This window comes from Diplotaxodon limnothrissa, linkage group LG7 (genome assembly GCF_057381915.1).
Source record: "Diplotaxodon limnothrissa isolate DT_005_m linkage group LG7, D_limnothrissa_male_GT1.1, whole genome shotgun sequence".
Lineage (NCBI taxonomy): Eukaryota > Metazoa > Chordata > Actinopteri > Cichliformes > Cichlidae > Diplotaxodon > Diplotaxodon limnothrissa.
This window is the reverse complement of record NC_140602.1, coordinates 41,671,828-41,685,461: the sequence shown is the minus strand read 5'-3', so window position 1 is coordinate 41,685,461 and position 13,634 is coordinate 41,671,828. Positions and strand designations below refer to the sequence as shown.

General features: G+C 40.3%; 1 protein-coding gene across 1 annotated transcript in view; it reads right to left on the bottom strand.

Moving 5' to 3' along the window:
• LOC146628802 (matrix metalloproteinase-17-like) overlaps window positions 1–10,275 on the bottom strand; it is a 99,298-nt gene extending 89,023 nt beyond the window's left edge. The window contains exon 1 of the mRNA XM_085358091.1: window positions 10,132–10,275. Within this exon, the coding sequence (XP_085214217.1) occupies window positions 10,132–10,275 (144 nt within the window). The remainder of the gene's footprint in view (window positions 1–10,131) is intronic.
• Window positions 10,276–13,634: the final 3,359 nt, after the last annotated feature.

Here is a 13,634-nt window from a genome sequence, read left to right as displayed (position 1 = left end):
AAAAAGCAGACAGTATAGATGAGAAAAGACTTAAACGAAATTGGACCCAAAATGTGATATATTTTCACCCTTCTGAATCTGTATTCATGAAGAAGAAAATACAGGTGATTGGATGGACAAAAGACTAGTGTGATACATTTATATGAACTGCAATATGTTGGGTTAGTTAGACAATAATCAAGCATATGTAAACACAAATCTATGTGTAAATTATAAGCAGAATTAGATAAAAGGCAGCACAGTCTTGCACTGACGTCTGGTTCAAATCCACTGGTGGGCTCGGGTCTCTCTGAGGAGTTTGCATGTTCTCTCTGTGTCTGCGTGGGTTTTTTCCAGCTACTCCAGCTTCCTCCCACGATCCAAAGACGTGTATGTTAAGCTAACCGGTGAGTCTAAATTGAATGCAAGCATGAATGGCTGTTCATCTATCTATGTTAGCAGTGCAATAGACTGGCAACCTGTCCAGGCTGTAGTCAACCTGTCACACTATGGCAACTGGGATATATACAGCATTCCATTTGAAGATGGAAGTTGGAAATGCCAATGTTTTTCAGGGCCAAAAAAAGAACAACTGCAATGTGATGTATTGTTAATGATTGATGAATGGGTTGACTGAGTGAGCAAAACAAATCCTGTTTTCCTTGCTTTTCTGACTACTAATAATGGAACATGGTCAACCCAGGAGTCATGGAATGGAAAATGCATTAATGGGTTGAGAAAACACAAAATCTGTGTTTACTATACAGAGTTTACTTGAGATGGGTGCTTAGGTACATGTCACGGCGGGGTGCGTCGATGTATTTTTTAAACGGACCCAAGAGTAGACACTGCAGGAGACGGAGCTGGTTTGCAAAACAAAAGCGAATCTTTATTAGGGCTAAATGAAGGCAAACAAGAAGAATGCTAAGGGGAAAAACAGAAAACGACAAAACTACACTGGGAGCAGACTATGAACGCCTATGAAACTGTGAAACCTATGATGCCTATGGTGTGGAATAACAGACAACCTGACAATGAGTGAACGGAAACACAGACTAAATACACACTATCAGGGGGAGTGGAAACACATGAGGAAACAGCTGACACAAATGAACCTAAGGACATTACAGGAGAAGTGAATCTAAACACAATGATAAAGACACAACAGACTATTTTAAAATAAAACAGGAAACACTGAGAACATACAACAATCAAAGAATAAAACGAAGATACACAAAACATTGAGTTACAGACCCAGTACTATGACAGTATATTAACTTGCATGTTTTTTGACTTATTTTAAGCCCAAAAGATCAAGATCTGTGATTTATTTCCTAGCAAATAACGCCTTTATTTCCCCATATTTCCCATCATGGCATCTTATCTTCTGGCAGGCTTGCTGGCCAGGTTCCTGTGGTTGCAGTCCCTGATATCATTCAGTTCCTTATGCAAAAAGAAACTTGTAAGGCATCAGATGGACTCTAACTTCCACTGCAGCTATTTACAACTGACCATACTTTTGCTCCGGAGATCTACTTTTGCTTGAGTGCCTCTCTAAAAAGAACCTGCAGCACATGGATATTAGTTCACGTGCCAAAATGTCAACCTCACCGAGGCAGCAAAGCAGAACAACGACTACTGTCATCAACTGCAGTCCAAGACTGTGAAGTTTAGTGAGTCTGCAGGGTCAGGGAAACTCTGATTATATTGCTTAATGTTTTATTTGATCGAGTTGGTGTCCATGTACACACTGGAGAGAATGCTAATTATTGCTTTATAATTTACTGACAAAGTCACAATATAAGGTGCTACTTAATTATTTCTATAAGAAGGTATGGGGTCTGCCTCCATACATGTGCTTGCATGAATGCATATCCACCCTCATTACTGCAACAAACAGAAACAAATTCTGTGGGAAATGCTTTAGTTTCATATGATAAATTATAAAAGGGACACCTACACACTGTTTGGAATGATGCCCACAATGGCTTGCAGTTTTTTTGCATTTTGAAGAATGCTTTTTGTCAGAGAGTGTGTGTAAACCTCCTTGCTGAGACAGCCACCGGCTTGTCACAAAATCTTGTTTACTATGAGAAAAATGTGCTTAATTTGTGCAACTTGTACCTCATTTCTGAGAGGCCAGAAAGATGCACCTGTTTAAACACAAGTCTCTGCATTCTTTTTTCCCAAAATGAGCAAATTTCAGTACAAAGGGTATTAATGGCAGGCCTAAAAATTACAGTACAAATTAACCTTCACTTTATGGCAGAAGACAGACGGTATGTACTGAGTGATGCCAAAGTCAATGAAAAATCCAGCAGAGTTAAAGAGGAAAATCTACTCAGTACCCAAAACATTTAGTGTAATATGTGTCTTTCTCCTCACTTCCGAAAACAAATCTATTACAGTTTCACTGTTAGAAGTCCACTTCTCATGTTTTTTTTCCCTAATATGGACATGCATCAGTAACAGAAGGGTAGATAACCTTTGTGACTGAATGGGGTAGTGGGAGATGGTAAAACGGGGATGCCAAGTAGAAAGAGGACTTAAAATGTCAGCAAGAGATTAAAGATAAACAAACTGATGGAGCCAATTAAAACAGCCCCCCCTACAACTGGAGCCTAATTTAATAAGCATAAGTTTAAGTGTCTCCATTGAGGGTAAAAAGCCCCCAAACCTTCTTTGAAGTTCTTCTCTCTGTGGGTGCTAATGTGGCATGGCAATGAGAGAAAGCCCAACAGACACATGGACTGAATAAAGCTTAGCCAGTGTCCCTTGATAGTGGGGATAAAAGAAGGTTACACACAAATACATAACAGACCTGACAGAATTAGACTTTGACTTGTTTGTTTCTATGGGTTAACCTATACACCAATTATCCACAACACTAGAAACCCACTGGAAGGTTGAGTGTACAGCACGAATCATATTACAAACAAATGTTCTGCTGGGAAATCTTGGATCCCGGCATTCCTCTTGATTTAACTTTGACATGCAATATCCACCTTAATATTGCTGCAGACTCTACACGAGGAAGCCAACATGGAAGTGCCAAAACTGCAGCCCACTGAGGCTGACTGTAAAAGTAAGCCCCAAATCAACAGTGTTAAAATGCATGTTTACAGCCTGGTACAAGACAAGATTTTGGATAGTTTCCCACTTTTAAAAAACTGTTTGGTCATTGGATTTTTTTTTTTTAAACAACTCACTTGTGTTCATTTTGTTCGAGCTTAAAGATGGAAGGTGCGGCTGCTTTGATTGACGGGACAGCGTCTGTGATGCTGTAGCCTTTTGGAGTATTTCAAATGGAATCTCACTCAATAAACATGTCCTCTCATGGCCTTACTCCAGTTTATGCTCCAGATGCTAGGTGAAATTCGAGTATTTGATCTGTGTCACATGGCACTTTTTAGCAATTATCTGTCTCTATGCATTGCACACATCCAGATGATGGATGTTTAGAGAAAAACACTTCCTCATCTGTGCAGCCGAGTGATGTAAACATGTTAAGTTAAAAATCTGAAAGCAGCCTTTGTTTTTGTTCCTTTTGCTTGCATCAACTTTGGGAAATCTCAAACTATAACAGAAAGGTCATACGGTGATATGTAATTGCCTGTCATTCAAATAATCAGCCATCAGTGTCACATGTACACCATTGTTAATCTCTGTGACCTTTAATGGTATGGAAAATTGTCAAACAAATCCACTTTACATGAGCTAGGAACTGTATAATAGAGTGGCATTGCATCAATATGTTTGCTCTATGAGCAGGTAGTATGCAAATTCATCTATGTAATTCCATTTTAAAGTTCAATTCAATTCAGTTTTATTTAAATAACACTAATTCAGAACAACAGTTGCTTCAAGGCAGTGTGTACAGTAAAGACTCTACAGTATTAGAAAGACACCCCAACAGTTACCAAACTGTTAGTATGTATATAAGTTTCACAACAATTTTGTGTCTGAAAAATTCCGAGTTTCATGTCACTTTTCTGCAACTTGCTTGGTGTGTAATGGCCTTATGCCTATTGTAGCAGTTAAAAGGGATGGTTCATAGTCACCTGACTCAGTCCTACATTTAAGCTTTATCAAAAAGGAACATTTTTAAGCCTAAGCTTGAAAGTAGAGAGGGTGTCTGTCTCCTGAATCCAAACTGGTAGCTGGTTTCACAGGAGAGGAGCCTGATAGCTGATGGCTCTGCCTCCCATTCGCCTTTTACAAACTCTAGGAACCACAAGTAAGTGCAGTCTGAGAGTGAAGTGCTCTATTAGGACAATAAGGTACTATGGCGTCTTTAAGATAGGAGGGGGCCTTAATAAGTTCAGAGATAAAGGAGTGACTATGTATGTAAGGATGTATATATGGACTGCCCTGGTACACAATTCATAAAGCCATGAAAGAGCTGCCGCATGTTTCTATAGTGATCCTTGCAGTGATGTCTGTTTAGCTTTAGCTGAGGAATGTTGGCAACTGGCATGTCTACATTAAGCATGCTCATTCAAAAATACACACAGAGCATGCACACACGTGCAAGTGTGTCCATATCGCTGTGTTTGACTCTATTTTTAAACTTGAGTCCGAAACAGCAAAGCTCTGTTCTTACCATAAACCCAAATGCAAAATTAAGCCCACTTCAGAATGCGATTCAAACAGTCAAATAAACTGCAATTTACAGGATCACGAGTGCCTCTTAAAATTCTGCAGATTGTTACTGGCTCATTATATTCACTTGATAGGAGTTTGAGTATCAACAGTGGACTAGAGAAAGTAGGTCTAATTGCCAGTGATATTTGGATGGAGACGCAGCTTATCTCTGCCACCCACTCAATCTCTCTTGGTCTTCTTCCTGCTCCTGTAATTCTCCTCATTTTATTTGGACATTCAGACGAATAGGATCATGAACCCATAGCGGTCTTGAAGTTGACTGCAAAGATGACAAACATTTGTCCTCATCCAGTCCCTCACCTTTTCTTTATTTCAACCATCTATTTCACTTGTTCAGAAATGACAACTGCTTTGTAACGACAAATAATGAGATCACTAGTGTGGCACTGACCAACACATACACACACACACACCGATCTATACACATTTTATAAAACAGAAACACACAAACAAGAAGAAAGTGGCATTCACATACAGACATAACCACATTTATTATAATTCTGCCAATTTCTGCAAGCAATTTCAGAGAAGCTTTGTTGTTCCTTTTGGGTTTTCTTGATCGTGCTAGTAAAGCCGTCTATTGGCAGTTCAGTTGGCATGGCTATGGATTATTTTAGGTTTTAGCATGTGAGCCAGCATAACACCAGAAACCACTGTAATTACAAGATGTAGTCGGCCCTTTGAATAGCAACAGCAACCAAAACCTTGATCCGGTCAAAGACAAGAGGGAAGGCGAGGCCCCCGAAGTTAAAATAGAACTGTCCACATGGAGTTGATTTGAGGTTTTCTATATGGGGAGCCCTGGAGAGTGCCTGCACAAGTAATGAAGTCAGTTCAAACCAATCGCGTGCAGCTCTGTTGTGGAAAACATCACTCACTTGCCCACAATATTAAATCCATCACTACTGTAAAACTAAACAAAAATAGATGGGAGAGAACTACTGTGTTGAGACTAAGATATCCACCCTTTTCTGCTGAAATAAAAAGCAGATAAACTGATAAGATCCAGCCTGGAGTGCTTGTGCCACCAACCAGTTCAATCATTTTACTGTTACATAAAGTCAGACGGCAGAAAAAGAGTGAATTTGTTTTGGTGCATATAAATCTGAAATGCACATGCAACCCACAAAAACACATCCCAGAGCACTAGAGGCTTGTTTTACTAGGATATTTTAGACTCGCCAGTATAGTTAGGTAGTCATAATTTAACTCAGAGAGTTACACAGAAATGAGCACTGGTTTTATGGACTCGCTTCCATTTTCTGCTGGAGTAAATAAAGATAAGTGTTTTGATGTGGTTGCATGACCAGCTGTGTCTTAATTTTCCCAAAATGTGTTGCAAATTATTCCACTGATATCTGATTACTTACATTTGAGCCATTGTCAGAGTCACTCTTTGTGAAACCAGCCAAAGATCAGGAAAATTCAGAACTTCATTATTAGAAAGGGATTTAGCAGTTTGAACAAACAAGGCAAGACCAACTATCACATTCATGGCTTAAATAATACAGACAAATTCATTTGCTGGCTGAAAACATTATGCAGAAGTGCTGCAGCTGCCACACTTAACTCCCACACCAGCATGCTACAGCGCAGCCAACAGAGCACCAGGGCCCTTAAGATCCTTGCTGAATTGGGCTCTAAGGATATTATGAACTCTGACAGTTTCCTCAGAAACTTGCAAGTCCCAAGAGAACTTTTACACTTAGCAAAGCTGCAATGACAGATTGGAAAGGAGCAGATTGAAGGACTGGTTCATTTCCACAGTATCTCCCTCTTCCCGAGAAGCCAGGAATGTGTTATATATTACATGATGAACGCTCTCTCTCTCGCTCTCTGTTAATCATGACACAATGCTGCACAGAAATCTACCCCTTGACATCAGAGAAAAAAATGCCCTTGTCCTGGATATAATCCCCATGGCGCAGTAGTACAGACATAAGGGTCACACGTCAAGATAGAAGTGGAACGGTAGTGCTAAAAGTATCCAAAAGTCGGGCATGATAGAAATGAAGTAGCATTTTACTTTTTCCTGCTTTTCATTCGATATCTGCTGTCTTTTCTTTTCCTTCTTTGTTAGTTTTTTTTGATAATATATAGCTGATTAGTCATTTCGGTGCACAATGCTTCCATCACTCCTTCCCTTGACTGTTTCTGCATCCAGCTTTCTCTTTGAGCTGCCTCTCTCCCTGGGCCTCTACGTGTAATCAGAAGAACCATGACGTGCTGGTAGAAAGAAAGCATCCTATATCTGGGTTGGAAGAAGAAAATTGAAGGAAGGAGACTGAATGACTGAGGGGACAGAATATAATACTGGTGAACTGCGCACTCATGAGAGGCAAAGAAAGAGCTAATGAGGAGTGTTGGGGCTGGGCACGCCGGTTGCATGAGAATTCAGTATTATGAGGTCTAGCAGTGAAGAGGAAAAAAGGGAGCAGTGGTAAAGAGGGTGGCGTCAACCAGGGTTTCCTTTTTTTCCCTTCTTTAGTCAGTGGACAGAAGACCAGATGGTGCTCTCATTAAAGGAATTATGAAGCAAAATGAGAGTTAAAGGCAGTCTGGTAAGGAATGGTTATCCCATCAGGCATATACCACACACTTATTTGGTTTTATTGCTTAAAGACATGAAAAAATAAATAAGTTAACATTTTCAGCATTAAAAGATTAAATGCAGGAAAGTGACTTTTTCCACACTTTTACAGCATTAAAGTGTACTTAAGGTGCTTTTATCAACAACTTTTACGCTCACCACACCTAGCTTAAGACAGCTGCAATAGCAAGTACAATATTAGAGATGAACAGTTCCCAGAGGAAGTCAGACATTCAGTACTGGAGTAGAAAGCAGCCATCAGGATTAAAATGACATTATGAGTGGAAAACATAGTGCAGGGACCATTATAGCTGTTGTGTAGTAGTTCCCTCATATGCTGAAATTGCAAATTGGTGCTCTGCAGTGATGTACTGGACTAGATAACAGCAAAGCTGAAAACTGCATGCCTCAGAGCTGTGCTTAAGTTTGTGGTGCAGTTAATTATGGTCACTGTGTACAGTGGTTACAAAGAGAGATGGATACATTCAGCGCTACATTCAGCACGACTAAAAGCCAAGAAATAGCTCTGAAGTGTAATGGGACTGTGGAGCAGTAGAGCTGGGGATCAGGACACGCTTCTGTGGGTAGATGGTTGTTTTTGTGGACCGAGTCCCAAATGTATAGCACTTATGAAAACCACTGGGCTGAGCCGGGGAGAAGCTATACTCAGACCCTCAACAACTAATTATCCACCTGTTTTTCAGCAGCTCAGGGTGATTTCATTCAATTCAATTCAATTCAATTTTATTTATATAGCACCAAATCACAACATAAGTCGCCTCAAGGCGCTTCATGTTGTGATTTCATCAATGCAGGAGAAGTCTTATTTAAAAGTTAATCAACCAATCACAGGGGAGAACGGTGCTCATCTGTCCATCTGCCTACCCATGACCATCCTGAAGCTGCTTTCACATACTGAGAAAAAAATCCTGGTATTGCACACATGCTATATGCTGAAACTGTTGAGTCTATGGCGCTAACGTTACGATAGGGAATGACATGGTGTCAGAGCGTCGATAAAGGCCCAGCTTTCAAGCAAAACTTCTCCAGTGTGTTAATTTGTGTATTTATTCTGCTTCATCAAATTACAAATTGGAGACTTTGAGGTTCTGGAATGTTGATTAGAAAAATCAAGAAATGTGTGGATGTCACCTTGGGTTCTGAGACACTGTGACAAGTATTTCTTCATTATTTTCTCTAGACTTTTAGACATAACTAACTGTTTCGTTGCAGAAATTACTCCATTAATCAGCAATGAAAACAATGTGTCTAACCACTCCTGTCAGTGATGCTTAGACATTACCCCCACTACTATTTATAGGCTAAAAATTACGTAAACATTATAGTCAAACCCATCTAAAGCCACTCGTAGTGAAGCAGCTAACACAAACCTGAGGAGAGCCAATGTAAACACATGACTGATGAGGATAGTGCTTTAAGTAGCAAATATTAAACCCAACCAGTCATCCCCAACTCAAACCAGGATGGTTTAGTGGTAAGAAAAACTACTTAAGTCAAGGACACATTGTTCTGTTTCTCCTGGCTACATAAGAGACCAAGTATTTGTTGAGTATCAAGATGGCTTTAAGGTATGGCGACCAAACATTTGCAATTAACCCACTGTATTCTTCAAACCTGAGAAACTGAAGGTCAAAACATGTCTGTAGGTCTGAGTATTGAAGACCAAGGAAACAAAATGTTGTCTCCAAAACATCCACCAGGTAATATGTGGAACTGGTCGAGCTTGAAAACCAACCCTGAAAGTTCTTTGATAACAGACTTAATGTGCAATCTTCTCCATCACAACCACCAACAGCGACAAAAAAAGACAAACAAGCAGCTGGCAGAGACGAATGCAGGGAGACACAAGCTGAATGAACAGCAATACAATATGAATCCATCAAAGCTCGGAGGGATGAATCTCTATGGGGAGACTGATTATGATTTTATATTAGGCAAAACAATGTGGAGATAACAAGAAATAGTAAAACCTAATGAGACAGTGAAGTTGATCTGTAATATAGCCATTAATGTATACACTTAATTAGAGTGTCTCAAGAGTTCCTAATTAACAGATACTTGTTTAATTTGCAAGTCCGCAGCTCATTAAACTCCAAATATAAAGTGGAAGTATTGTGAGCCCAAGCTGCTGATGAAAATATTATACAATAGCTTTAATTTGCTGAATACAGTTCACTGAGAAGAATGGAGTGATTTTTTTTTTTGACTGTACCATGGCTTATTCATAAAACAGAGTGTAAATAGTAAAATTCACATTACAATTATGGACTTGTTCCACACTTTAATTCCATTTATCGCCACAGTAAACTAATGAAAACTATTAAACTAGCAGCTCACGCCAGTAATAGGTTTGCACTTTATCTTTTTTTTCCCTCATGCTGATCAAACTCAGCATGAGGAAAATATACTGAAGTAGTCTTTTAGAGGCATTACTGAGGAAAGGAAATAATGTCCTATGGCTGAGGTTGTCGTCGCGCTGGAAGGGAGCCCCGCTTGCCATTCATCAGTGGAGGATATACTTTGTCAGCATGCTGTGGAGGAGGTCGATATGCCGCCAAGGCAAATACATTTACATTTATTTATTGAACACCATTACAGGGACTCTGATTCCTGCTTTGGCAACAGTCTCCTATTTTTCTCCATTACACCCAGTCTGCAACGCCAGGCTACCCTAGGGACACTGGACCGCTTCGAGGTGTTACAGTTTCGATCAAATGGAAAGGATGGCATTCCTACATGCAAAAGTAGGGTAAACTGCTCATTTCCGAGAGTTGGTATGCCCACGGGAGGTCTGAAAACTTTCCACTCCCCATGCATGTCTAAAAACGTTAATGTAGCAAACTTCCTATCCCCGTGTAAAAAGATGGAAAACTTACCACCCCCATGTCCAGCTGCTCGGTACTCAGAGAAGGAGCCGCTCCAGCCAGAGGTAAAAACCACAATACCGGCATCACCACCACCAACAGCAGCATCTTAGGAGAGATATTCCTCATCCACTTGTGAAGAACCAAAGAAATCATGATGCCCTATGACAGGCTGATCCTGCAGGGCTCAGACATCGACCCCGGCAGCCGCATCCATTGGATAAATCGTACGCCGACACTCTGTGAAATGTGCCCGAGTCAGTCTACCTCACTGTTGACCGTAAGCACATAAAACACATTAAACCCGTTTTTTTTTCTCTCTCTTCGGTAGGGACGTTAAGGAATTTCAAGTTTTTGTTTTCTACGAAATAACACTTGTGATCACCGCCTAAGTGGTCACAACAAGAAGTAACAAACTGAATATTCTCAGTCTGTATAAGAAGTCCTTCACAGGTTATTTATTCCAGCAGCAAGACACCCGAGGTCCGCTCCGGATCGTGCACCCTCGAACACTGTGGAAAGAAAGCAGCTGTGTGCGGCTTTGTCCCGGGCAGGAGAGGAGATCGCACGTTGACAGGCACGCTGAGAGAGTGGATGAGTATTTGGCTCAAAGGATTCTGGGGAAGGAGGGAGAAGGGGGGAGAAGGGGAGTTCAGCGCCTTTCTCAGCCCACTTGGACTCTACTTAATGTATGACGCGCGTCGTGCGTAACGTGAAGGTCTCAAGGGGTGGTTTGGGTTAAGACATAAAGCACAGTTTATCGATTTTGCTCTTTTATCCTTACACGAGAAATGTGTCAGTGTTAAGTGTGTATATTTCTTGGGCTAAATCCTGTTATGAAGCAGTAGCGTGAATTTGAGTTTGTCTGTGTGTTACACAAACAGGAGATCGAAGAAAGATGCAAAAGAGCGTCTTTTAACCATGCATCGTGGTAATAACATTGCAATACCAGTATGCTTGTTGTTCCCTGAAACGGAAATACAGCGATATATACTGGAAGGGTCAGACAGAATCTTTGAGATATTCGTATTTCGCAGTTGGTAAATCCTCTTAACTTCATGATTGCTCGAATTTCCTTTGGTGCCAGTGGATTAAAAAAAAGTGAATAATTTATTATGGATTAACTGCAAGTGGATGCATCGATACACCCGCCAGGATCATTTGCCTTTATTGTCATTGTCACAAGAACAAGACAGTACAGGCTCTCCAACAACAATTAATAATAACTAATAAATGATAAATAAATAGTAAAATTAAAATAGTAAATACAAATTAATTTTATGTAATTTAAAGCCAGGAAGAGTTGTGTATGCGAGCCATTAAGAAGTCTGATTGCTTGTGGATGGAAACTGTTTGTCATTCCACAAGTCGTTGCTTTAATGGACCTGAACCTGTTGCCTGATGGGAGCAGCTGGAACAGGTGATGGGCAGAGTGAGAAGAGTCAGTGAGGATAGGTAGCTGCAAACAGCGGGAGGAGATGGTTGTAATATATGGAAGCTCTGCCCCAATGAGCTTTCCAGCAGTTTTAATGATCCTCTGGATGGCTTCCTGTTCTTCCTTTTGTGCAGCTAAAGAGCCAGGCAGCAACACTCGCAGCACACAGGCAGAAACTGACCAACAGTCTCTGTGGTAGCTTTGCTTTCCTCTGTTTCCTGAAAGAAAAGAGGCATTGTTGGGCTTTACTGATGGCCAAAGCTGTGTTGGAGTCCCAGGATAGTTTCCTGTGAACATTATCCCCAAGAACTACAAGCTGGTGACACACACCATCTCCTTACTCTTAATGTAAAGTGCGGGATGGTTACGCAGACCTGACCTCAGGAGATCCACAATCATCTCTTTTGTTTTGCTGATATTCAGGCAGAGTGTGATCAGAGCACCAGACTGTCAATTTATCTTTCTTCCTGTAAGGCCAAACACTGTGGTCTCATTCCCACTTTGGGGACTCTATGAATTTGCGGTAAGAAATATGACTTTTAATTTTAAATTTCAATTTGTCTGTTTAGTCTTAATCTTAGTCCTGAATTTGTCTTAATTGACAAAGAGTACATTTACAACACAAGACTTAGAGATAAAGTAATAATTAAGACACAAAGTGGGTTGGGGTTCACCATGACACATTTTGAATTATCTTGCTACAGGCCATTAAGATAGTAAACTTGGAACTCTTCCAGATCTCCTCATTGTGCAGTTTTAATCACTGCTAATTAAGGCTAGGTGATCCAATTTTTAGTCCTTATTATTCCCTAAGTGTGACTTTATTCAACTAATATTTTAATACATGGCAGCACAGCAGTGTGGTGGTTAGCACTGTCGCTGTACAGCAGGAAAGTCCTTGGTTCAAATCATATCATAGTGCTTCTATGTGAAGTTTGCATGTGCTTTTTTCTGTGTCTGTTTGGGTTTTGTCCTGGTACTCTGGCTTTCTCCCCCAGTAACAAAGACATGCATGTATTAGGTTAATTGGCACATATAAATGATTGACTTATCTCCCTGTGTCAGTCCTGTAACAGATTGGTGACCTGTCCAGGATGTAGTCCACCTCTCATTCTGCGACAGTGGGTATAAGGTCCTATGACCCTGGATAAGTGAAAGTGAATGAATGGACAGATTGAAAATGCAATGGCAAGGAATGAAGGAACTTTGAGTTAATTGGCACATAAAGAGTTTAAAAGGGTTATTTGATTGGTGTTGGACAGGCAGACGTCATGGTTGCTTCTTCACTGCATCATCCATGGGAACATTTCAAAGTAGATCACAGCCAAGGTTATTCAGTCAGCTCTTTGACGCCACTGTGCCCTTTCAGGACGCCACAGTGGCAGCAGTCGTAGTCGAAGCAATCATCTAAGTAGTAATATTATTGATGCAGATTTTCAATTAAACCATGAGCAGTGAGTGTTCAAAGAGTTAAAGAACATGGGACTCAATAAACATATCAACAGAAGTTAGGTCAGTGAAGTAGAGAATCTGCATATGTCTCTGAAATGCAAAGATGTTTTATTTTGTACCCCTCATTACACTTCTATTTTCACCATTTTTGAGAAAACATCAGAGAAAACACAAAACAATTTGCTGCGCTACAGAGATAATTATTATATGAAACAGAGGTATGAGGCAGTTCCTTTCTTCTAAAAAAAAGGCTAATGCACTAATTTATTTCCTTTGTGTTGCATAATATTTAAATCCACCAGGTATTGTAGGTGCATTATTGTAATGACCAGCATACTGAGAGCACATTTAACTAGTTCATATGCAGCCTGGTCACTCGATGTAAACAGAATAAAGTATTTGAACGCATTTAAATGACTGATGCTTGTTTTTATTTTGTCGTGCTCTTGTTCTTGGTAGGAACGAACACACTTGCACATATACACACATTTATTCTCATCCATTACAGCAGTCATTCGTCACTGGTCCAGAGGGGGAAAGACATGAAAAATATATTTTTGCTCAGCTGCATTAAGTTCTGCTGTGTTAGAGCTGCTTCCAGTCCCAGTCAGACTAGTCATATTGCCAC